Source organism: Vipera berus, assembly GCF_964194415.1.
Source record: "Vipera berus genome assembly, chromosome: 7".
Classification (NCBI taxonomy): domain Eukaryota; kingdom Metazoa; phylum Chordata; class Lepidosauria; order Squamata; family Viperidae; genus Vipera; species Vipera berus.
In genome coordinates this window covers 1,127,290-1,149,002 of record NC_138209.1, presented here as the reverse complement: position 1 = coordinate 1,149,002, position 21,713 = coordinate 1,127,290, and the positions used below count along the sequence as shown (strand labels likewise).

The 21,713-nt window shown below is 47.8% G+C and overlaps 1 protein-coding gene across 3 annotated transcripts in view; it reads left to right on the top strand.

The window, feature by feature from the left end:
• The first annotated feature begins 477 nt into the window (after positions 1-477).
• Positions 478-21,713, top strand: part of ZNF638 (zinc finger protein 638) — a 40,763-nt gene continuing 19,527 nt past the window's right edge. The window contains exons 1-12 of one of the 3 annotated variants that reach the window (XM_081332290.1): positions 478-598; positions 5,861-7,425; positions 8,705-8,779; positions 10,161-10,222; positions 11,080-11,121; positions 12,310-12,593; positions 13,807-14,123; positions 15,355-15,498; positions 16,040-16,171; positions 19,173-19,231; positions 19,344-19,396; positions 20,882-21,550. In XM_081332290.1, coding sequence (XP_081188416.1) covers positions 6,064-7,425; positions 8,705-8,779; positions 10,161-10,222; positions 11,080-11,121; positions 12,310-12,593; positions 13,807-14,123; positions 15,355-15,498; positions 16,040-16,171; positions 19,173-19,231; positions 19,344-19,396; positions 20,882-21,550 — 3,199 coding nt within the window. In that variant the 5' untranslated portion in view covers positions 478-598; positions 5,861-6,063. Of the gene's footprint in view, positions 599-5,860; positions 7,426-8,704; positions 8,816-10,160; positions 10,223-11,079; positions 11,122-12,309; positions 12,594-13,806; positions 14,124-15,354; positions 15,499-16,039; positions 16,172-19,172; positions 19,232-19,343; positions 19,397-20,881; positions 21,551-21,713 lie in introns of all 3 variants that reach the window. The other 2 variants (XM_081332289.1, XM_081332291.1) reach the window with 2 other exon arrangements.

Below are 21,713 nucleotides of genomic sequence, written 5' to 3'. Positions count from 1 at the left end.
GTCAAGGTCCCCCCTGTAGCGAAGGCAGCCTGCTAGAGCGGTGAGTTCCAGTTCTGCCTTCAGAAGGAAAGCCGACTGGGGGACTTCGGGCCAATCGCCAGGAGGTGGCGAGTTCCAGGCTGCATGCAGCGCAGCAGATCGGGGTCGGCACGCGCGGGACCCCCCCTCCTCCAGGCCTCGGCTAGGTGCAAAGGGGGCGCCTGCTCGCTCCCCCCCCCCGTGAAGATGCGCGCACTTCCGCCGCGAAACCCGAAGTCCCGCACCGCCCCGTCGCGTGCCCGCCCGCCCGCGCGGGCGGGACTCAGCGGATCCGAGCGACTGCGCAGGCGCCCAGCGCGCGCTCCAGCTCCCGCCCGTCTCGCGCCTCCAAAAGCCCGGGCACGCCCAAGGGAGCGCATGCGCGTCGTCGTCGTCCTTCTCGGCGTCGGCGCGCTTTCGGCTTTCTCCGCACGCGCCCCGCGCCTGCGCAGTCGGCCCCGGCGACCCTAGGCGCTGAGGAGGAGACGACGGCGGCGGTTCCCTGAGGCGACGGTGCCGCGACTCGGGCGACGCGAGGCCGGCGCGGCCGGGAAAGGGCGAGGCCAGGAGCGGAGAAGAGGTGGGCGCTGCGATCGGTGCCGGCCTCCCGCAGGCCATGCCGGGCGGGCGCAGGGCGGCGGCGGCGGAGGAGGGGGGGCCGAGGAGGCCGCAAAATGGCGGCTGAGAGGCGACGCCGGGCCTCCCTGGCAGGGCCGCCCGCCTCAGTTTTTTGGGTCTCCCGACCTGGAGTCGACCCCGGCGCCCGTCGGGCCCGCTGCCGCAAGCGCCTCCTTAGCAGGCGGCGCCGGGCCCCGTCCGGGCCTTCTCCGGGCCTTCCCCGCGGCTTTCAGGGCCTCCGGGCTGGCCTGTAGCGTTGGCTTTACGTTTCTTTATTAATTGCATTTTATTCCATTTATCCTGGTTATTTACACGCGTTCAACTTATCCATTGCGCTTATTCGATTTTATCCAATTTGTTCCGATTTATCTTTTCAATTTATTTGCAGCCCGTTAACTGTCAAAAGGAGCCTTGGGACCCTCGGGGCAAAAGAGGGGGGCTGGCTTCTTTCTTTTTTTTTTTTTTTTTGAGGGGATGTCCTGTGTTCTGCGCCCCCCCCCCCCGCCCGCAGGACAAAGGGCGGTATATAAATTGAAATAAATAAATAAATAATTGCAAACCGCCCCCTCCCCCCCAAAGACAAAACGGGGCGGGGGGGGCTCCCTGACCAGGCAAGAGGAGGAGAGGGTCTCTCTTCTCTCCCTCTTCCCCCCCCCCCCCCCACTGCTTTGTGTGGGGGATGTGAATCTTGCAGAATTTGCTTTTGGGCAAATTTTGAGCAGGGCAAGTCTTGGGGCAGGGTCCCCAAAGAGGGCTTTTTGGTATAAAAATTCTTTTGGTTTTTGGGGTGGGTGGGGGGAATCTCCTGGCGAGTTGCTTTTAGGCTGTGCTTATTATACCAGGGGAAAAAATGGCTGGGGAATTCTGGGAGTGGAAGTCCACAGATCCTGGTACACACACACACACACACACAGCACGTGTTGCTGCCTTATGGCTGTTACCTGTTTATTTCCCTCCTTGCATTGTGGTTTCTGCTCTGGCCCTCCCCACTTTTTCACACCTTGTTTTGGGCCCACATTTCCAAGGACACCAATACAAGGCCTTCCAGACTTGCGGGTGCTCCATCCCTGGAGGTTTTCAAGAAAAGATTGGACATTTGTCCAGGAATGCCTTGGTTAGGAGGTTAGACTAGAAGACCTCCAAGATCCCTTTCAGCCCTATAATTCTATGTAGGTGCCTTTTTCTCTTTTCAGCCTCAATAAGTGCATTAGGATTCTTCCTATCCGATGCTCAGCCCAGTATTTGTCTTCCTAATGCAATTTGCTCCTGGGCACTTTTTCTGGGGAGTGTGTGTGTGGGGGGGTAGGCTGAGGAGAAAATGCGGGTGGTTTTGAGGAAAATAACTGAGCAATCCATAGCAGTCTGTGCCTGCCAAGTGCTAGGTATAGTTTGCAGTTGATAATGGAGAATAACAGTCTGAAGGGACCTTGGAGGTCTTCTGGTCCAACCGGGAGACCCTATATCCTTTCAGACAAATGGTTGTCCAGTCTCCTCTTGATCGGTCTCTTCTGATAGAAGGTGCAGAGACTAGCGATATAATTCTACCTGCTTATTCTGCTTGAGGAATTAAAAAGAGGGGCAGAGGTTCATCTCGTCATGGTTCCGACAGATGAAACTCTTCAAAGAACTTTGAGGCATTGTTTACCTTAAAAAATCTTTATTTGAGTAGCATAGCATCGGCACGAACATAGGTGAAGCCAAAATCTGAATTCCCTTCCCCTGAGCACATAGTATCAATGCACAATTCCCTCCTCCGATTAACGGTCATAAATCACATTCTCCAATTAGTTTGAAATGCAGGCTTCCCTTCCAGTTCTCCAACCCGCCAATTCTTATCGTCTCTTATTTCAAAAGACCTTGATTATCACACTGCTCCAGTATTGTTATGTCTAACTAACTCCCATGCACATTCCTCCTCTTCCCCACCCCCCACCCCCCAGTATCATCTAATTCTAATTCTAAGAGTAAAACATAAGAAGGAAAATGGCTGCATCTCCATATATTGTCAAAGCAAGAACACCCAACGTTAGCTGTGTTGAGACATCTATTGTGTTTGGGACATGACCTGACCAAGGGTCTGAGTTCCACAGGTAGGTCTAGTTCTGATTCTGTAGCTAACAGCACACTCGTAACGGTGAGTCACAACATATTTGGAGGTATGGCAATAGGATACAGCTTCCGGTGTGCTGTAGTTCCTTCACTCTCCCACTGCAAAGCTCGGTTAAGGTGTCAGAAGCAGCACAATCAAAGCCTTTTTCCGTACTAGTAGAACTTATGGAACCCTTTTTGTTCATGGAGTTTCTGTCGAACCAGCTAAGAACCAATTCTAATTTGTTGTTTAAAGACTTGTGTAAAGAAGACGACTAATATCTTTGGCTCTGTATCAACCGCACATCATTAAACGTTTTGATTCGTAACCAACGGCGTTGCTTGTTTTCTTCCCCTGTCCGATGGTTTTTAGCTGAGCTGCTTATGAAATGCATCAAAATTGCAATGTTCTTGCACAAGTTAATGTTCCTGTGCTTGTCTCCTATTTTTGAGATTTTTTTTTTTTTGCAGAGCTGTATTGAAATCCAACAGACTCTTAACTGAACGCAAACACCTGACGTTGCTGCTTGCTGCAGAAAGAAAGGATGGGGGTGGGTGGGAAAAGAGAGGCAGGGCAAATTTGGTTTGCCTTGTAAGAATGTAGATTGGGGTGTCAAACTCGCAATGTCACGTGACTTTTTCTCCATTGCTGGCCATGGGGTGGGTGCCGTTTTGGCATGACACATCCGGCCCGTGGTCCAGCAGTTTGACACCCCTGACGTGGATCCTCATACGATTTGCAAATAGGTCTTGATGAGGGTCTGTTGCTTTAAAAGGAAAAAAAAAACCAGGCAGCTTGATTCTACCAGCAAGTGAATTGCATCTAGAGTGGATTACTCTAAATCAGGGGTCTTCAAACGTGGTCCTTTTATGAATTGTGGACTTCAGCTCCCAGAATTTTCTGGGATTTGAAGTCCACAAGTCATAAAAGGGCCACTTTTGAAGACCCCTGCTCTAAATATTGCCTGTGCTGGGGTTTTTTTTGGGGGGGTTGTATGATGGAATATGGATTGAAAGGGAAGAAGAGGATTTGGAACTCACAGAAGCCTAAATGTCCTCCTGTCAACAACCCCTTAGAAGGAGTTGGGGTCTTGGCACTAGGTGTGCAATCTTGGGAAAAGACACATTTGATTCAAAGATGAATAGCCCAAGTCGTCCTTTTAAGTTTTTGTTCTGCTCCATATCCTTGTTGCATTCTTGCAAGAGCACGGAAGTCTGAAAACAGAGCTGCCAGTATACCTCTGGGGCAAAATACCAGGTTGTATTGCAATAATTGTATTGGTGTCAAGCACCAAAGCTGACATTTAAGGCTTTGAATGTTTTGCAGTAGTTAGGTTATTTAAAGCACTGAATGCATCTCTGTAAATCCATGCTTTGAGTGCTGAGCATTTAGAACAGAGGTGGGGTTAGGATGAGCCATACTTTTGGAATAGACCCCCAAGTCAGGATGAAGAATTTCTTCTTACCAGCTTTTTCTTTTATGTTATGATTTTGTCATCCTGTTTTTTTCCCCTCAAGTTGTAGCCCAGTTGCTAACTTTGTTTCACACAGTGAGTGTTCAGTTTATAATCTGCTTGACAAGTACAGTAAAAATCTTAACTCTCTGGACCTCAGATGAAGTAGAGAAAATTTACTTTGAGCTTTGTCCCTAAACAGTGGGCAAAAATCTGTTGTTTCCAAAGCCGTCCAGACCGGTGACCTAATTTATGCAAGCTGTGGACACTGATATAGAGCACCGATCAATTACATGCATTCATATTTCATGGTGGGGGGGGCACAAAGGGAGGCTCGGCCAATCTCATTGTATACATGTTGTACTTTGATAATAAAGGTTCATTCGTTCGCCTCTTTCCCCTGGTCTGTTAAATTGAGAATGTACCCTGTTTGTACCCAGAGCAGGCTGTGATTACGTTATATCTGTAATAGTTATACCAATGAAAAGACCGAACCGAGTAGATAGTCCTCTGGAGAGAGCAGTGATCCGCTTAGTTGGGGCTTTCTGCAGAGAGCAGGAATCATGTTGCCTGCCTCTCTATCTTGGCCAATTCAGGTTCACAAGAACCAGGGTTACTCGTGAATCGTCGCTGGCACGGGTTGCCCACCGGCATAACTCTGGCTGAGCCGGTGTCACCTGCTTGGCTGCTGCCATATGACTTTCAGGTGGAAGCTAGCAGCGACTGTTCAGGTCTGATGGTGAGTTTGGAAACCAGTGAATGAAAGGAAGTGGGTCCCGCAGTAGCTGAGATGCCGATTTTTTTTTTTAGCATTATCTCAGAATGGAGGAGCGCCCCCCCCTCCCAAGTCATGGAAAAAATTGGCCACTGTGGTGGTTGCTGAATAGATAAATGATAATATACCTTTCCTTGCTCTATCCACTTTCAATATATTGTGGTATTTTCCCAGTTCAGTAGGAAACACAGGAAAGTAACTCTTGTGATTTTTTTTTCTTTTTTAGACTGCCTGCCAGGTAATAAATAACATTATTGAACAATAGTTCTGTGCTTAATGCTGCTTGAATATTGCTACTACCACGCCGGAGGGACAGTTGATGCTATGTGTATTAGAGCATATCTACTGAATTCTGTATGTATATTTTCCAGGAAATGCAGAGGAATTGAAGGTTCAATTATATGCACCCTTTTGTATTATGATTTTTTTTTCTAACGACACTAAATAAAATGTTCTTTATATTCAGAGAGAATATAATAAAACCACCAAAGTTGCAACGTTTGAAACATCTCCTTCAATTGAGTTGAATATGAAGTTTTCTAGGCTGCATACATTGCATTAGCTGGTTTATTTATTATACATCGCCCATCTTATCACCCAGAGTGGGTGACTGTAATGTGATTAGTTTGGTCTTGGCTTAGCTAGTCATGTGAATTCCACCCCTGTGCTTGATTCCACAAATGTTGTCTCTCAGGATATGTGAACCCTGATTTAGACTTGTAAGTACATAGTTCAGAAATAAAAAGGAACAAATCAAGAATTGCTAAAAAGCAGCCACTTTGCCAAATGAGTAGTTATTTGTTTAAAGGAAAGTTTCCCAACAATATGCTTAAAAGCAGTAGAACCACTTTAAATGGTAGATTAAAAAAAATAAATGTAATTAACTTTTGTGTGTTTTAACTTTCAGCTTTATGGTGTTCTTGGAAAATGTTGCACCTCTTGTGAATTCTCTGAACCTTGGCATTGTCAGCCCCTTTCTGTTGGGCCTCCCTCCTTTAAAAGTGTGCTCAGATTAAGGCCCAGTTGGCTTTTCGTCAGTTCAACTCGGTGGCTCCAAACTATCCTATAGCCGCCTCTCCGTTGTTAAATGAGGCGTTCCTGAACGTAGCCATGTTTAACCCTCGCGGAAGCATGCCGCCAAGGCCAAGGGGACCGAGCATGCCTGATCCAATCCCGCGGGGGCCTTTTCATGGGCCGGGAGCTGGACCGGGAGGTCTTCAGAGGCAGTTCCCACCTAATGCCGATGGAATGCCCCAAAGATTCATGGGGTCAGAAATGAGGGCAGGATTTCCCAGGCCGAATATTCAGGGGCCTCCGCTCAGGATGGACCCAAGACAAACGGCAAAGAGACTGAATATGGAGCAGCAGCAGCAGCCACCGCCGCCGCTGCAGCAGCAGAAGATGGAAGGATGCGGTGCTCATTGGGACAATCCGTTTCCTCCTGGAAATAATAGCCAGAATCAGCCCCCCCCAGGAAGGATGGCAGACTATCCCCCGCCTGTTCAAAGCCGGTACACCAATGAGAGTGCCTCGAGTATCTTGGCCAGCTTTGGATTGTCAAACGAGGACCTGGAAGAACTCAGTCGCTACCCAGATGACCAGCTGACCCCCGAAAACATGCCTATAATTTTAAGGGACATCCGTATGAGAAAAATGGCTCCTCCGTTGGCGAGCTTGCCTCCTCAGAGCAGCGAGAAGGAGAACTTCCGCAGCGACGACGGCCACGGCCCCATGATCAAGGGCAAAGTAATTGATTACGGGCACGAAAGCAAGTACGGATACGACGAAGGCCCCCTCGACGTGAAGGTCTACGGTTCCGACGGGCCGTCCAAAGACAGCCTGAAAGCATTTCAGAGCCAGCCGACTCCGCCGGCCGGCATAACCAGCAAGCAGATGAATGCGGTGGAAGAATTAATCCGGCAGATGGGGTTCCAAAGAAGCGCACCCAACACCCAGTCTTTTTTCTCCATGGACGCCTCTAACAAGATGTCTGGAATGTGTCTCCCTTCAACAGGAACTGGGGTGGCTCCAGCAGTCCAGCCCATCATGCCGCCGGTGGGACCACCGCCCCTACCTCAGCCCGGGATCCCACCTGTTCGGCAAGCTCTGCCTCCCCCGTCTGTAGCTCGGCCCATGATGAACCAGCCGCCGCCCCCTCCTTTTGTACCCGAAATGATGGGGGGGATGAACAGGCGTGACAGGATTCACGAGGAAGCCAGACCGCGGCCTAGTGCTCCCCCAGGACCGGCTCCTCCTCCTGCTGAGAAACCTTTCCGGAAAGAGATTGACGGGCCTATCAAGTCTCCCTTTGGGGTGGTGAAGGCCTCTTGGCTCCCGGTTTTCTCCAAGACGGACGCCCAGAAAATGAAGAGGCTGCCAACTCCGTCAATGATGAATGATTATTATGCGGCATCTCCGAGAATATTTCCACATATGTGTTCTCTGTGTAATGTAGAATGTAGACACTTGAAGGTGAGTCTAAATCCTCCCCGTCAGATTACATAATTTAACCAGAACATTATCTCTGTGTTGGAGGCCAGTTAGTTTTATGCATTTTATTCTTTTAAAATGTCCGGAAGTTAGAACGAGTATCCGAATCAAATATCTTTCTATTGCTGTCTGTTCTTAATGAAGAGCAACGGCAATAGTTGAGATATTTAACTAGCCTTGTCCAAACGGTTGGATTGCATGCTTTTTTTTCTGTCTCATTCCACACACTACTTGACCCTTTTAAGCCGTACAAGGTTTAAATGCAAAATAGTTCTTCCCAGGCTAATGCCTAGACTTCTACTTAAACAGCATAAACTCAAGCATTGTCAGCTGAAATCCAACACATTTTTAGAGTGTCTGGAGTTTGGAGAATGGTGACTGAGAGCTAACTTGTTTTAGGAATGTGAAGATTTACTCCACCAGATTAAACCCCAGAGCATCTTGGTCACACCTGGAATCTGTTCAAATATGGTGGATTTTGATCTGACTATTCTCTGATGTCAATAATATTGCATATGCCTCTGAAAAATGTTCTGGACCTATCTCAAGAGTCTTTAGTACAGCAATGAGACACTCACTGATCACAATCTGTACATCAATATTGTCTTCCTATGTTTGCTTGCTTACCGTGTTTGTTCTCTGTTAAGCAAATTATTTCAGCAATCCCTGTATAAAAATCTATGGTAGGTGCACATATCAAATCAACTCTTCGTAGAGAGTTCTGGAAATCACACACCATTGAAAAAGAGTAAAATAGCTGGGGGATATGTGGAAGAAGGCAGCCCAAAGGATTTGGGGGCTTCCAAGGGAAGGTTGAGACACATGGACCTCTGTAGCTTAGGAAAATGGCAGTTGAGAGGGTTAAGGTTTTTTAACATTTAACCGTAAATCCTAACAGACGACAGTAAAATTTCATTCCCCAAGGCCTTGTCTGGTGTTCCCCATCCAACCTAGCTACATTTTTTCTTTCTTAAAAGCACAATTAAGGCTCAAATATTTTTCATTGCTTGACAGTTCAAGGGGTGGATAAAACAGGGACTAAAGAGCGTCATTGCAGATATTTTGAGAGTGTATTTTTGGCCCGTGACCGTAACAAAATAGAAGGTAATATTGCCCATTCATTAGACGATAAGACAGATCCAAGCTTAGTTTTAGTTTTTCCTTCAAAATTTGTATTTTTGGCCTCTAATAGTTCTTAAAATAGATTTGATAGGCATAGTCACTAGTATTTATCTTGTCTTTAATTTGTACATACGTGCAGGCCTATAAAGCTGAGGATCTCGGCAGCCTAGGATGGCCATTTACATCAGTCGGCGTGCCAAATGCACTCCAAAAGGTTGAACATTATCAGATATTCAATCCTAAACTGAAGGTTTGAAGTACAACGTCGTTTATGCTGTGGTCCTGGGCTCAGATAATCCGAAGTAGAGTGACTGGGTTCAGTGGCTTATTAATGTGCTTACTTTGTCAGTGAGGTCCAGGGTTAGCGCTCATTTCTTCCACCAGTACGGATTTTACCAGACTGGCCCGTTGCTCATCCGAAAGTAGAAAGCTTTCAAAATCTTTGGGAATAAACCAGATGCAAATACAGTGTAAGTTTCCTGGGAGCTCATGGCGCTGGGGTAGGTCAGCTTTGTGCGAAAGTGGCTTGTTATGGTTGCTGGCCTTAAGCACAGCTAATAGAACCCAAGTTCCTTTTTTCTACGTGTTTTTATTTGGTCCCTGTGCGAAGCAAAATGGCCGTATAAATTACTGGTTTTATTTTGGCTCTCCCACATCCAGGTATAAGCTGCTGCTTATCTTAAGAGGGCATATGTCTCGTTTATCCCAAAGAGGTAGCCTGCAAAGCATGACTTGACCTTTTTTTTTTTTTTAAGAAACGATGCTTATGATAAGCGCCATGTTGGTGGGGAGACGCCACTTGAAATGGGATGTCTTGTGTGATCCCAGAAAGGGAATGTCGTAGGCCTGGGGAAGTCAGGAAAGGAGGACTTCGGAGCTCTTTGACACAAACCTTGTGATTGGATGAACTGACAGTAATTGATAATAGTAGTCATGATGGGATATGGAAGCTAGTGTTTCCTGGGGCTTCACAGAAATCAGGGGTCGAGGCAGGATGCTCCTAGTAGCGCCAAAGACAGACCGTCATTTTGTTCAAAATGCCACATTTCCCCCACTTTTCCACTCATCCTGTAGTTCTGTTCCAGCCATGGAAGCCCCAGCCAGAATGCATGCTGAGAACAGCAGTGCCTGTTCTCCATCCCTCCCTCTCTCTCTTTGTCCCCCCCCTCCCTCTCTCTCTCTGGCAATCGCAGCGTTTCTATTAATACATTGATTTCTTTTGAGCCTGCTTAAAATTGCAGGTTAAGTATTTGGCAAGCCACAAGGGCTCTTTCCTGTACAGCACATGCCTGAGCTGTGACGTGCTTGGCAGGCTGAAATCAGCAGGGATTAGCACAGGCTGAAAAAATGGGTGTTTCAACCTGGGTATCCTAGTCTGTCTTCCCACCTTCCCAGGAGAAATGAGAGACTTCCTGAATTTTGGAGAAACTGAGCATGAGTCACAGGGTTGCTTTGAAGATAATTGGTGGAGGGAGGTGAACAGATCTATCCATTTTATCTTCTTGGAACAGGTGTGTGGGTGTGTGTAAAGCTTAAAGTTAGTGATTATCCTAGTTCATACTTTAATCTTGATTCTGGCTGCTTGTTCTCTGTAGGATTGGCTTCAGCATCAGAATTCTTCCACACACCTTGAAAGCTGCCGCCAGCTACGCCAACAGTAAGAGTTTTTATTTGATTTCTCTACCTTCCAGAGGCCATGGGTCCTTGTCTTTTTTTAATAAGAACAGCTCAGTTAATGGTTGAATTAAGCAAACCGTAGCTCCTGTAGAGAAGCTTTTGCATCATTGCTCCTGCTATGTTTTTGAATGAAATCCTTGGGAACTTTTGCAGCATGATCCCTCTGAAAAGGGATTGTTCCATTCTTTGGGCAGTTGTTTCGTGTGATGAATGGGACATTATGAGACCAAGCAAGGAAGAGGTTGTCCACGGTCCCTGGGATAATTCGTGGTCGTAGGAAGATGGGAGAAATGAGAGTGGGATCCTTTTCACATAAGTGTAGCCAACGTGTAAACCGGCCAGTGGTTCACGGACAGGCCAGTAGGAAACGATTGTGAAGTTAAGTGGTATATAGGATTTCCTGCCTCTGCAGGGGGTTGGACTAGAAGACCTCCAAGGTCCCTTCCAGCTCTGTTATTCAGACCCTGCAAAATGTGGATCTGTGGGTTTTGCCAAAAGACTGACCTGTACTAGATGACCTCCAAGGTCCCTTCCAACTTATTATTATTATTTCCTGTTTCAAGCTTTGTAGCTGTAGGACCAGCAGGAAAGAATGGGTTGAAATTCTCAGCCTAACATTGAAAAGTTGCATAGGATCTGGGCAAATTATTTGGAACAGCGGTTCCAGCTTTTTAAAGCTCAGCACGCGTGCAGTGAGAACATTGTAGAAAACACAGCTAGGCAGACAGCGAAAATGGGGACGGTACTTGAGGGGCCAATTGGGCAATACATCTTAAGGGGAAAAAATATATATGTAAAAGCTTGTTTCTTGTATTAATAGTTCTATTTTTGAAATAGATACCCTGACTGGAATCCAGAATCCCATTCATCATCAAAAAGGTAGCTTAAATTATGTTTTCCTGGGATGTGATGGTTCTTCTTTATTGCTTCTTCCCAAAGACATTTTACTGAGTTAACGGCATATTAATGAAAAGAACTACCCCCCCCCCAAAAAAAAAAATCATAGTGGTTGCATGGCCAGTTGCTACCGGAAGAGGTTGCAAAAGCGCTCCTCCTTTCCCACTGGCGCTGTCAGGTCCTCTTTCGTGCCCCAGCAGGGACCTCTGTATCTGCTCCAGGCAGAGCCTCTGCGTGCCAGGCGAGACCTCCTTTCGCAAAAGAAAGAGCTGGGCTAGGAACTGGCTTTCCTGAGGGCACAGCTGAGGCCTTCCCCCCCCCCCCCCAGGCCTACCTTGAAAAAGGGAAGTCCTGGTTAGCAGGATCAAGACCAGTTGCCTGGGGTGCGAGAGAAGTCTTGGCGGCACCGGCACAAAAGAAGGCAGCATGACGCAGGGCCGCCAGGTGGTACAGTTGTGGCATGCAGGACAGCAGGCTGTGTAGGGGGTGAGGCTGGGCAATGGGGACAGCTGGTGGCAGTGGGTAGGTGGGTGACTAAAAGGTGGCTGTAAATGCAGTTGTGGGGGGGGGCTGTTCATAACCAACATGGGCTCTGCAACAGCCGGAACGTTAAGCTGTTGGTCATAAGCCCCTTGATTAGGGAACTGGAGACTAAAACATACGAAGAAGGGTTTCAAGAACTGGGTTTGTCTTGTCTAGTGTAAAGAATGACCAGGGGGTGACAGGATAGCAGTGTTCCAGTATCTCAGGGCCTGCCCCAAAGAAGAGGGAGTCAAGCTCTTCTCCAAAGCAACTGAAGGCAGGACAAGAAGCAATGGATGGAAACCAATCAAAGAGAGAAGCAACCTGGAACTAAGGAGAAACTTAGTTAATTGTGAGGACAATTAACCAGTGGAATAGCTTGCCAACCAGACGTTGCGGGTTCTTCAACGCTGGAGGCGTTTTAAGAAGAGACTGGAGAGCCATTTGTCTGGAATGGGATAGGGTCTCCTGCCTGAGCAGGGGGCTGGACTAGAAGACCTCCAAGGTCCCTCTGTTTTGTTTTTTCAGCACCATCATAATTTCAAGTGGTCGTTGAACAAACAAGCGTTAAGTGGGGACTCACTGTGTTAGGGTCACTTCACATGAAACCAAAGCCATCAGGTAATGCGTACTATTCTTTGTCCATAGACAAGAGGGCGACAGAAATGAAAACAGTGGAGTCAGGCGGCGTTCTGCCAGTATCAGCCCCAGGCGTTCGAGACGCTCCAGTTCTGGACATGCCAGGCGTCGAACACGGTCCCGATCCAGGAGTCCCAGGCACAGGCCAGGCAGGCCTAGGAGCCGAAGTCCACGACCTCCACCTAATTTCAGACACAGGTCAAGGTCTCCGTGGCGGCCTTATAACCCCACTCCGTCGTTTCGAAGGTCTTCCAGCAGAGAGAGGGGGTCCAGGCGGTATATTCGATCTCCAGGTAAGAGGGTTGTTGATAGACGCTGGCCTTCAGGCAGCCAAAGGTGTCCCATTTTAAATTGGACTAAAGACAGCACTCATTTTAAGAGAGAAAATATTTAGGTGCGTTCACCGGAGTGGGAAAATGGCATTTAATTGCTCGCTGGCCTTCTTATGCGATCATTTTCATTGCAAACTTTTGAGAGAATTCATTTTTTTAAAAAACAAAAACCCACCCACTTTGTATACTTAAAAAACAGAGAGCGGAAATAGACGCACAGCAACTTGGGATCCCTCAAAATGTACTCCAGACTTTAGGTATGAGCCAAGGAGGAAAGAGAGTTACTTTTGCCTTATACACCTCTTTGTGGGCTTACTGCAATAGGCTGCGTGTGGGGCCCTTGGTGTGCTCTGAGCTGGGTTGTTTCCTTGCAGACGTTTCGTGACCCAACGAGGGAACATCATCGGTACATTTGTGGTCAGTCACTTCGTCATTCATCAGTGGATCTGACGATATTGCCTGGTTGGGTCATGAATCACCTGCAAGAAAACAGCTCAGCTCGGAGAGCACCAAGGGCCTCACATTTCAGGGCTGAGTTACAAATACTCTCCTGATCCGTATAAGCTGTGTGCGGAGCTTTTCTTGAAGATCGTCTGGGAGCTGCATGGAGTTCACAGAGCAGGGGCAGGGGTACACGCAGGCCGGGGAATTCTGGGAAGTCCACTGGTCTTAAAGTTGCCCAGGTTGGACACCCCTGGTCTAACTTAATGCGTTGGACTGTCTGTCCCCTCTTATATCCTCCTTCCCCACACATTTTGTCCAGATTGGGCATGTTCCAGACCCACCCCAGCAACGACTCCTCAAGAGAGTAGGGATCTGCACGTTCCTCCCCAGCTTCAGTACAATTTATGTTCATTCCAAAAATGTTTTTTTCCCCTCAGTGTTCAAGATCATTCTTTGTTTTCATGCTATTTCATGGTATGTGTTGCTAAAAATGTTCGAGACCCCTGGTTTTGTCTCAAAGGAGGTCTCCCAGTCTTTAAAATAAACAAGGCTGAGGAATCAATTTAAAAGCCTTTCTTTCTTTCTTTCTTTCTTTCTTTCTTTCTTTCTTTCTTTCTTTCTTTCTTTCTTTCTTTCTTTCTTTCTTTCTTTCTTTCTTTCTTTCTTTCTTTCTTTCTTTCTTTCTTTCTTTCTTTCTTTCTTTCTTTCTTTCTTTCTTTCTTTTCCCCAGATAAGGCCCTGGAAGCGGTGATGAAATGTTTGGGACCTCGCATTGTTGAACAAATTCACAAGCAAGCCTTCAGCCAGGGCTTTTCGGGAGGGAGAAGAGCATCGGCTGACTTTGAGGAGGGGAAGACCGGAAGCCCTGCCGTGTCCTCAAAGCCGCAGAAGAGGGAGGGACACTCCCGACACAGCTCCTCCGAAGCGAAAACTAAGGTTGCCGAGGCTGCTGAATGTCCCAACAAAGAAGAAGTGGCAGCCGAGGGGAAACCTAAGAAGCCGCCTTCCGAAACGCCAGCGAAAGAAGCAGATGCTCCTGCCAGTAAGGTAGGTTGCCCACCTGTGGTCATGCTCTTCGGTCTTCGTAAGATAGTTTGTTTATTTATTTATTTATTTATTATTGGTACTTATATGCCGCCCTATCTCCCGAAGGACTCAGGGCGGCTAACAACAATAAAATACAATAATACAAAAGTTAAAAAGAAATTAAATTAATAGCCCCAGTAGAAAAGTTAAAATTAAGTTAAAAATTAAAAACAATTAAAATCCCTGTCAGTCCAGGTCAGCCTGGTGGAAAAGGAGTGTTTTGAGGCCGCGGCGAAAGGAACGGAGATCCAGGGCCATCCGGAGCTCAAGGGGGAGTTGGTTCCACAGGGCTGGCGCTCCCACAGAGAAGGCCCTCCCCCTGGGGGTCGCCAGCTGACATTGTCTGGCCGACGGCACCCTGAGGAGGCCCTCTCTGTGTGAGCGCACTGGGCGATAGGAAGTCGTTCCCGGCAGCAGACGGTCCTGCAAGCATCCTGGGCCTAAGCCAACTATCCCGGGCCTAAGATAGTCCCATCCCCGTCCCATTCGTGGTGGTGGCAGCTTTTAAGGCGCTTCCCCGGTGTAAAGGATTAGCCAGTGGCTTTACCGTTGCCCGGAGGGACGCCCGCGGGATCGCCTTTCAGGCCCCCGTCAAGGAGATGGAGCGAATGACGGGAGCTCGCACCCCCCCCCCCACGCAGCAGCACTCGGCTCTCAAACGTGGTCTTGCTAACCTCCAACTCAGCGTCCCAACCACGTGAGCTGCCTCCAGGCTCCTATCGTGGGACATTGATTGTGGCTGTTGTGCTTTTCCTTACATGAGCACCTAAAGAGTCAGATAACCAGAGCCACATTAAACAGCTGTGGCTGGGCGAGGGGCCACTCTTGATTAATGTCAAGCTAAAGCAGGGGTCTTCCAACCTGGCCCTTTGATGACTTGTGGACTTCGACTCCCAGAATTCCTCAGCCAGGCACATGTGGGAGTTGAAGTCCACAAGTCATCAAAGGGCCAGGTTTGAAGACCCCTGCTTTATGGGAATGTAAATTTATCAATATTGTCTGAGGTTCGTTCAGTAGATTTTTAGAGGATGTGCCTTGTAGATTTTAACCATTGTTGTCCTGCTGTTAGGTTCTTTTAAATTAGCTCCAATTAATATAGCTATAAGTTAGCTATATTGTGTTTCTTGGTATTTGTATGTGAGAGATTAAATGTGAGAAACCATGTAAATGTACTTAAAAAAATTATTTGCAGTTTTGGAGTAAACCCAGGAGTTTGGGGACTATTCTTCAAATATCTGATTTGCCAGAAGATGGTTTTACAGATCAGGACATAAAGAAAATAGTTCAGCCTTTCGGAAAAGTTAGTGACATCCTAGTTGACCGTTGTAAGCATGAGGTAAGCAGCTTCTTAAATTTCTAATATGTTTGCTGAAATGCACTTTTTTTTTTGCAAAGATTCATTAAGGTGGCTATGTTTGAATGGTTGTATTACCATAGGAAAATTCAAGATTAAGTTTCTGTTTGTTACCAGTAGACTGTTCACTTTCAGGATAAGCAGTGTTATGCAAAATACAAAAAAAGAAGTTAGAAATAACCAAAACAATTGAAGTTATGGAAGCAAGGACAGTCCTAGCACTGATGTTGTGACCTAGTTGGGTAATGAAATGTCCGCAAGAAAACAGCCAAGCACAGATAGCAGCAAGGACCACATGGTTGTTATTCTTTTAGCTCTTCTTGTTACAGTTTTAATATCTTAGATACTAGTTTTATATTTTCTCTTCTTGATAAATAATTCTCTTTTTGACTTGTCTTTAACGTTTGTATGCTGCGTTTTAATTCCTGCCAGTTATCTCTGTTCTTTGAATAGGAAGCTAGTATATAACTGAAATAAAATGCGAGCAGGTTCTTAAATAAAAAAAACCCTTCGTTTTATTTAGGCTTATCTTGAAATGAACTACAAGGAAGCAGTCATAGCAGCTGTCAAATTCAATGAAACGTCTCCCGTCCTTATTAATGGCAAGCGTGTGAAGATAAGTGTTGCGGAGAAACCCAAAGCGGCTTCTACTCAGGTAAGCAGAGGTCTGTTGTGGAAAGGAAAGTTTTGTGGTCACATTCCTTCGTTCAAAATATTTCTGCCTGGTCTTGAATTCCGCTTTAATAACAAGGCCATTTGTACAGGCCTCCCCATTGCATAGTTCTGTTCTGTCCCAGCCTACATGAGTCCTTGTTAAACTCACAAGGAGAAGCCCCTCTTCCAACCAGTAGGCTGAAACCTCAGGAAAAACCAACCCCTTTTATTATTACTTACAGACCTGCAAAATGTCCAAAGGCAAACCAAACACAATTCTATGAAACTTGATTTCTTCCAAACGGAAAATTGTCCAAAGGCAAACAAAACACGATTCAATGAAACTTGATTCCTTCACAAACGGTTGCCTTCAGCAAGCAGCACCTCCCACACCTTCCCTTTTTATTATGTAGCCCAAGGCGTGGCTTCCTAATGCCTTCTCCTTTGCCTTTGGAGCCGCCCCATTGCAGTCCTCTGTCCAACTCTCGTTGCCTGTCGGTGTTTGCGAGCGTCTTATGTCTTCCAGCTGTGAGTCCTCAAAGTCTGGCTCAGCTTCCCAACACAGCTGGGTCTCAGCCTGAGCACGAGTGGAGGGGCCAGGCTCCTCGTCAGATTGTAAGTCCCGTTGCTCATCAGAGCCTTCCGCTGACTCTGGTGGCACTCCAGGCCCCATCCTCCTCCTCTTTTGATTCCCCAGACTCAGCTGCCGGGTCCACTGGCTGATGAGGAATCACAACAAGTTCCTCCAATTGCGGCAATGCAAACAGTTGTCTTCCTTTGCCAAAAATTCCACCAAACATTTGGTTCCCGGAGGCCTCATAATCTTCCTCTCAAACTCTCAAGCCTACCAACGGGCTGCCCTCTTTAAGCAGAGGCTGTCACCCACCTGTATCCCTCTGTCACGCGGTTGTAAACTCTTGCCTGGTGGTACAGGCGGTCCTCAACTTACATTCACACTTGAGCCTCCCACACTGGTGTTGCCAAGTGAGACAGTTGCGAGTTTCGCCCTATTTTGCCACCTTGCCACAATTGTTCAGTGACTTGCCGCAGTTGTTAAGTTAGTCATGCGGCTGCTAAGCGAACCTGGCTTTCCCCATTGACTTGGCTTGTCGCAAAAAGGGGAATCACATGACCTTGGGACACGGTAACTGTCGTAAAATGTGAGCTGGGTGCCAAGCATCTGAATTTTGATCGCGTGACCGTGGAGATGCTGCAAGGGTGATACGGGTGAGAAACAGTCATAAGCCACTTTTTCCAGTGCCCTCAGTGCAACTTCAGATGGTCACTGAAGGGACGGTTGTAAGTTTAAGAGCACCCACACCAAGAATTAAATTTGTGAGATGTTGCTTTTGGGCATTCCCTCGTACCTCCTTGGCCTTTTCAGGGTCCTACCATTTAAAAACATGCAAAACCTGAACATTTGTAGTTCATCTTCCTGGCATGGAATTGCTGAAGCTTTTGCTTTGGCGCCTCATTGACATCCTGTTTGTATTTACTGTTAAGCTTTATGCTGTGTGTGTGTGTGTGTTCCTGAAGGGGGGGCTCCTTTGGCTGCTGTAAGGACCTGCCTGAATGAGACACCCCCCCCCCCAAGAAAGCAGGGACATCATTCCAAAAGGAACTTTTATTGGAAGGCGTCGACAGCAGTAGCAGAAGGCAGGATCTGAAGATTTCCTGCGTGAATCAATAGTTTAAAAGAGACAATGAAATCCCCACCCCAACTGTCCATTCGGTGATTCAAACCGGGTAATCCACCGGTGTGAAAATGTTGTGGGATCGTAGCGCTAAGGCACCGCTTCCAAGGCTGTTAGGTCTTCTCCGCGTCCGGAGATAAGGCAGATGGCCGGAGGGATATTCCATTCTCATCCCGGGAAGAAAACACCAGAGAGGATATAGAGCAAGGAACAAAGCAGAGGAATTACGCTCTAGCAGCCCGAACTCCCCCTCCCAGAGGATGGCAGAACCCGAAAAGAAGCAAAAAGCCCAGTGCCAGACGGGCTCCAACAGCTGCAATAGAACCCGAACGGGCTAATAGGTCTGTGAGAATGTAAAACTGACAGGCACAAGCCCGGTCAATAGCTCCAGGTGGCCTTTCTTGGCGCCTGCCTGCCTGCGTGTCAAATCCGCTGGCCTGTGTTACTCAGAACAAACCAGAATTGGGGAAAGCAGGCTGGTTTGGGGTTTCGGATACCTGATTGGAAGGTGGGATCCACAGGTAATCAGAATGCCAGATCCCACATCAGGGTAAACAATCCCACAGCGTTGCTGGGTTACAGCTTAGCTTTCTGCAGGTTGCCCTCGATTTAAAAAAAACCAACAATGTTTATTTAGTGACCAGTTGAAGATAAAGCGGCACTGGAAAAAGTGATTTGTGACCGTTTTTCACCCGACGGTTGCAGCGTCCCCTGTGGACACAGGATTAAAATTTGGACACTTCCCAACTGGTTCGTATTTATGACGGTCTCAGCATCCCGGGGTCACGTGATCCCCTTTTGCCACATTCTGATAAAGCAGAGTCGGGGTGGGTGGGAAATCCAGATTCCCTTAAGAACACTGTTGCTAACTTCTCATCAACTGCAGTGATTCACTTAGCAACTGTGGCAAGAAAAGTCGTAAAATGGGGTTGGGGAAACTCACCTGCCTTGCTTAACAATAGAAATGTTGCGCTCGGTTGGGTTTGTAAGCCGAGGGCCGTTTGTCTAGAGCGGGGGTGGGCAAACCTTTACAACCTGTGGACTTCAACTCCCAGAATTCCTAAGCCAGCATCCACAGGTTGTCATAGAGATACTTTGATTGGTATAGCTGTCAAAAACCCAAGAGTTGATTTTTGAATAGGCGAGGTACTCTGTGTGTGTGTGTGTGTGTGTGTGTGTGTGTGTGTGTGTGTGTGTGTGTTTTGGCAAAAATCAAGGGGCACCTTCTCAAAACACTGCATTATTCAGTACAAACCAAGCCGCCGCGTTGTTCTGCAAAGCCTAAAGGTCACTTCCTCTTATTTTCAGAGCAAAGGAAATGAGAAGAAAGTCACGCAGAATGTCAAGGATCCTGCCCTGAATAATAAGTAAGACAAAATTAGCTACTCTGGACTTCCAAATGCTCCCGGTTGACTTGTTGACGTGGGATTCCCGGAGGGTGGACGGGAATGAATCCAACTGTTACTTTCTTCTTTTTAGGAAAGAGCAAGTTGCATCGGTGGTCAAAAAGATTGCCCCGCTCTCTTCTGCCTGTGAGTTTTTCTTTTTTCTTTTTTTTTAAGCTATTCTCTCTCTGCGCCTGTGTGTTTTCCTGAACCTTCAACCCCAAATATCTGATATTTTCTTAAGCCCCAGCCAAGCAGTTTGATGACAAGGGGCTGAAACAAAAAGGGGCTGCACAGAGATTGTCAGGAACGGAGATACGCTTGGATATTAGTAGCTCGGGATGATAGTTTGGCTGTTGGTCTGATCTCCAAGCTTGGCAATGTGGCTGCAAACGTTTCAGCTCGATTTGGGGGGGGGGGAACACGCACACACACACACACACACACAGAGCTGAAACGTTTGCAGCCACATCGCCAAGCTCAGAGATCAGACCAACAGCCCAGTTGTTAGGAACTGTCCTTGGGGAGAGCGATCCTGCAGCGTGGTGATTCCTACAATTCGTGCTAGAGGATAAGGCTTTGGCGATAAATACAAAGCGGCCAGCGTTTGCAGAAGTGGTTCATTTTGCTGATGTTTGATTATTTGTAGTTGGTAATAAGGAAATCATAGATCCATAGGGCTGGGAGGGACCTTGCAGGTCTTCTAATCCAGCCTCCAGCCCAAGGGAGGAGAGCCTAAGCCCAGGGGTAGGCAACCTCGGCTCTTTTATGACTCGTGGACTTCCTTGGTGGAGCAGTGGGCTAATGCCTCCTTAAGTAACACCAGTTGCCTGCAATTAGTGCAGGTTCGCGTCCCACCAGGCTCAAGGTTGACTCAGCCTTCCATCCTTCCGAGGTAGGTAAAATGAGGACCCAGATTGTTGGGGGCAATTAAGCTGACTTTGTAATAATGCCGCTCAGGGTGTGTGTGAAAGCCCTAATAAGCAGGCATATACATAGAATGAAGGCTACTGCTAAGTACATTGATTTGTGCTTTAAATTGTAAGCCGCCCTGAGTCTTCAGAGAAGGGCGGGATATAAATGCGATTAAAATAAATAAAAAAACCTCCCAGAATTCCCGAGCTAGCCACACTGAGGGGAAAGGGAGAGGTTTCCAAGCTGAGCCATGCTGGCTGAGGAATTCTGGGAGTTGAAGTCCACCAGTCATAAAGGAGCCAAGGTGGCCTACCCCTGGCCTGTACCAACCTGAACAAATGGCTGTCCAGTCTCTTCTCAAAAACCTTCAGCAATGAAGCATCCACAACTCCAGGAGGCAATTGTTTCGTTGATTAATCGTTCTCATTGTCAGGAAATTCCTCCTCATTACTTCCAGGTTGCGTCTCCCTCTGACCAGCACGTTAACATTTCTATGGTGCATATTTTAATCTCTAATCTGCCCAGGCACCCCGTCGGTAGATTTAATGCAATCTTTTTCAAAAACACGGCAACTTTCAGCTGCCTGGACTTCGGTTCCCAGAATCCTCCAGCCCACACATCTTAAAAGTTGCCGTGTTTGTGAGAAACGCCGATTTCGCGGCATTGCCCCAAGAATCTGTATAGCCGTTAACCGTCTGTGCTTTTCTCTGACTGCAGCAAAAGCCGATGCGAAGAAGCCTGGGAAAGTTGTAAAAAGTGGGGAGTCCAAGGCCGCCGTCAAACCCAAGAAGACGACGGAGGCCAAGAAGACGACGGAGGCCAAGAAGACGACAGAGGCCAAGAAGACGACAGAGGCCAAGAAGACGACGGAGGCCAAGAAGACGACGGAGGCCAAGAAGCCTGGTGTGGTGGCCGTGAAACAAAACGATGCCGCAGAGGTCGCGCCCTCTGAAGAGGGGAAGAACCCCCCCAAGGCGAAAAAGATGGCGGAGTTGGCCAAGCCGGTCGACTCCAAGGTCAAAGAGCCTCTGAAGACCAAGAAGCTGGCGGACCCCAAGGAGAAAGAAGCGGGGCCGAAGGGCAAGAAAATTGGAGAGTCCAAAGCCAAGGAACCCCTGAAGGCCAAGAAGGGCACGGATCCCAAGGCCAAAGATTTGCCTCCCAAGGCCAAGAAGGCGCCGGAAAACAAGAAAGCTGGTGAACCCCCCAAGGCCAAGAAGGCTGCGGAGCCCAAGAAAGCGGGGGACTCGAAGGATGCCAAAGAACCGCTGAAGGTGAAGAAAGTAGCAGAATCCAAGGAGTCGGCCAAGGAGCCGAATGCTGGCGAGACCAGCCAAGCCGGAGAATCTCAGGCCAAGGAGCCCAGCAAGCCAGCGGAGGCACCAGGTATCCACTTTCCTGCCACTTTCCGGCTTTCCTGGGGTGCCTCCCAGCTGCTCCCTCTGCCCCCCCCCTCTGCAGAGAAGGGAGGCGTGCACGACTGGGACCCCTCTACCTTCCGGGCCTCCGCCTGTTGGCGGGAGGGGCAAGGTGGGCAGCGGCGGGCGCA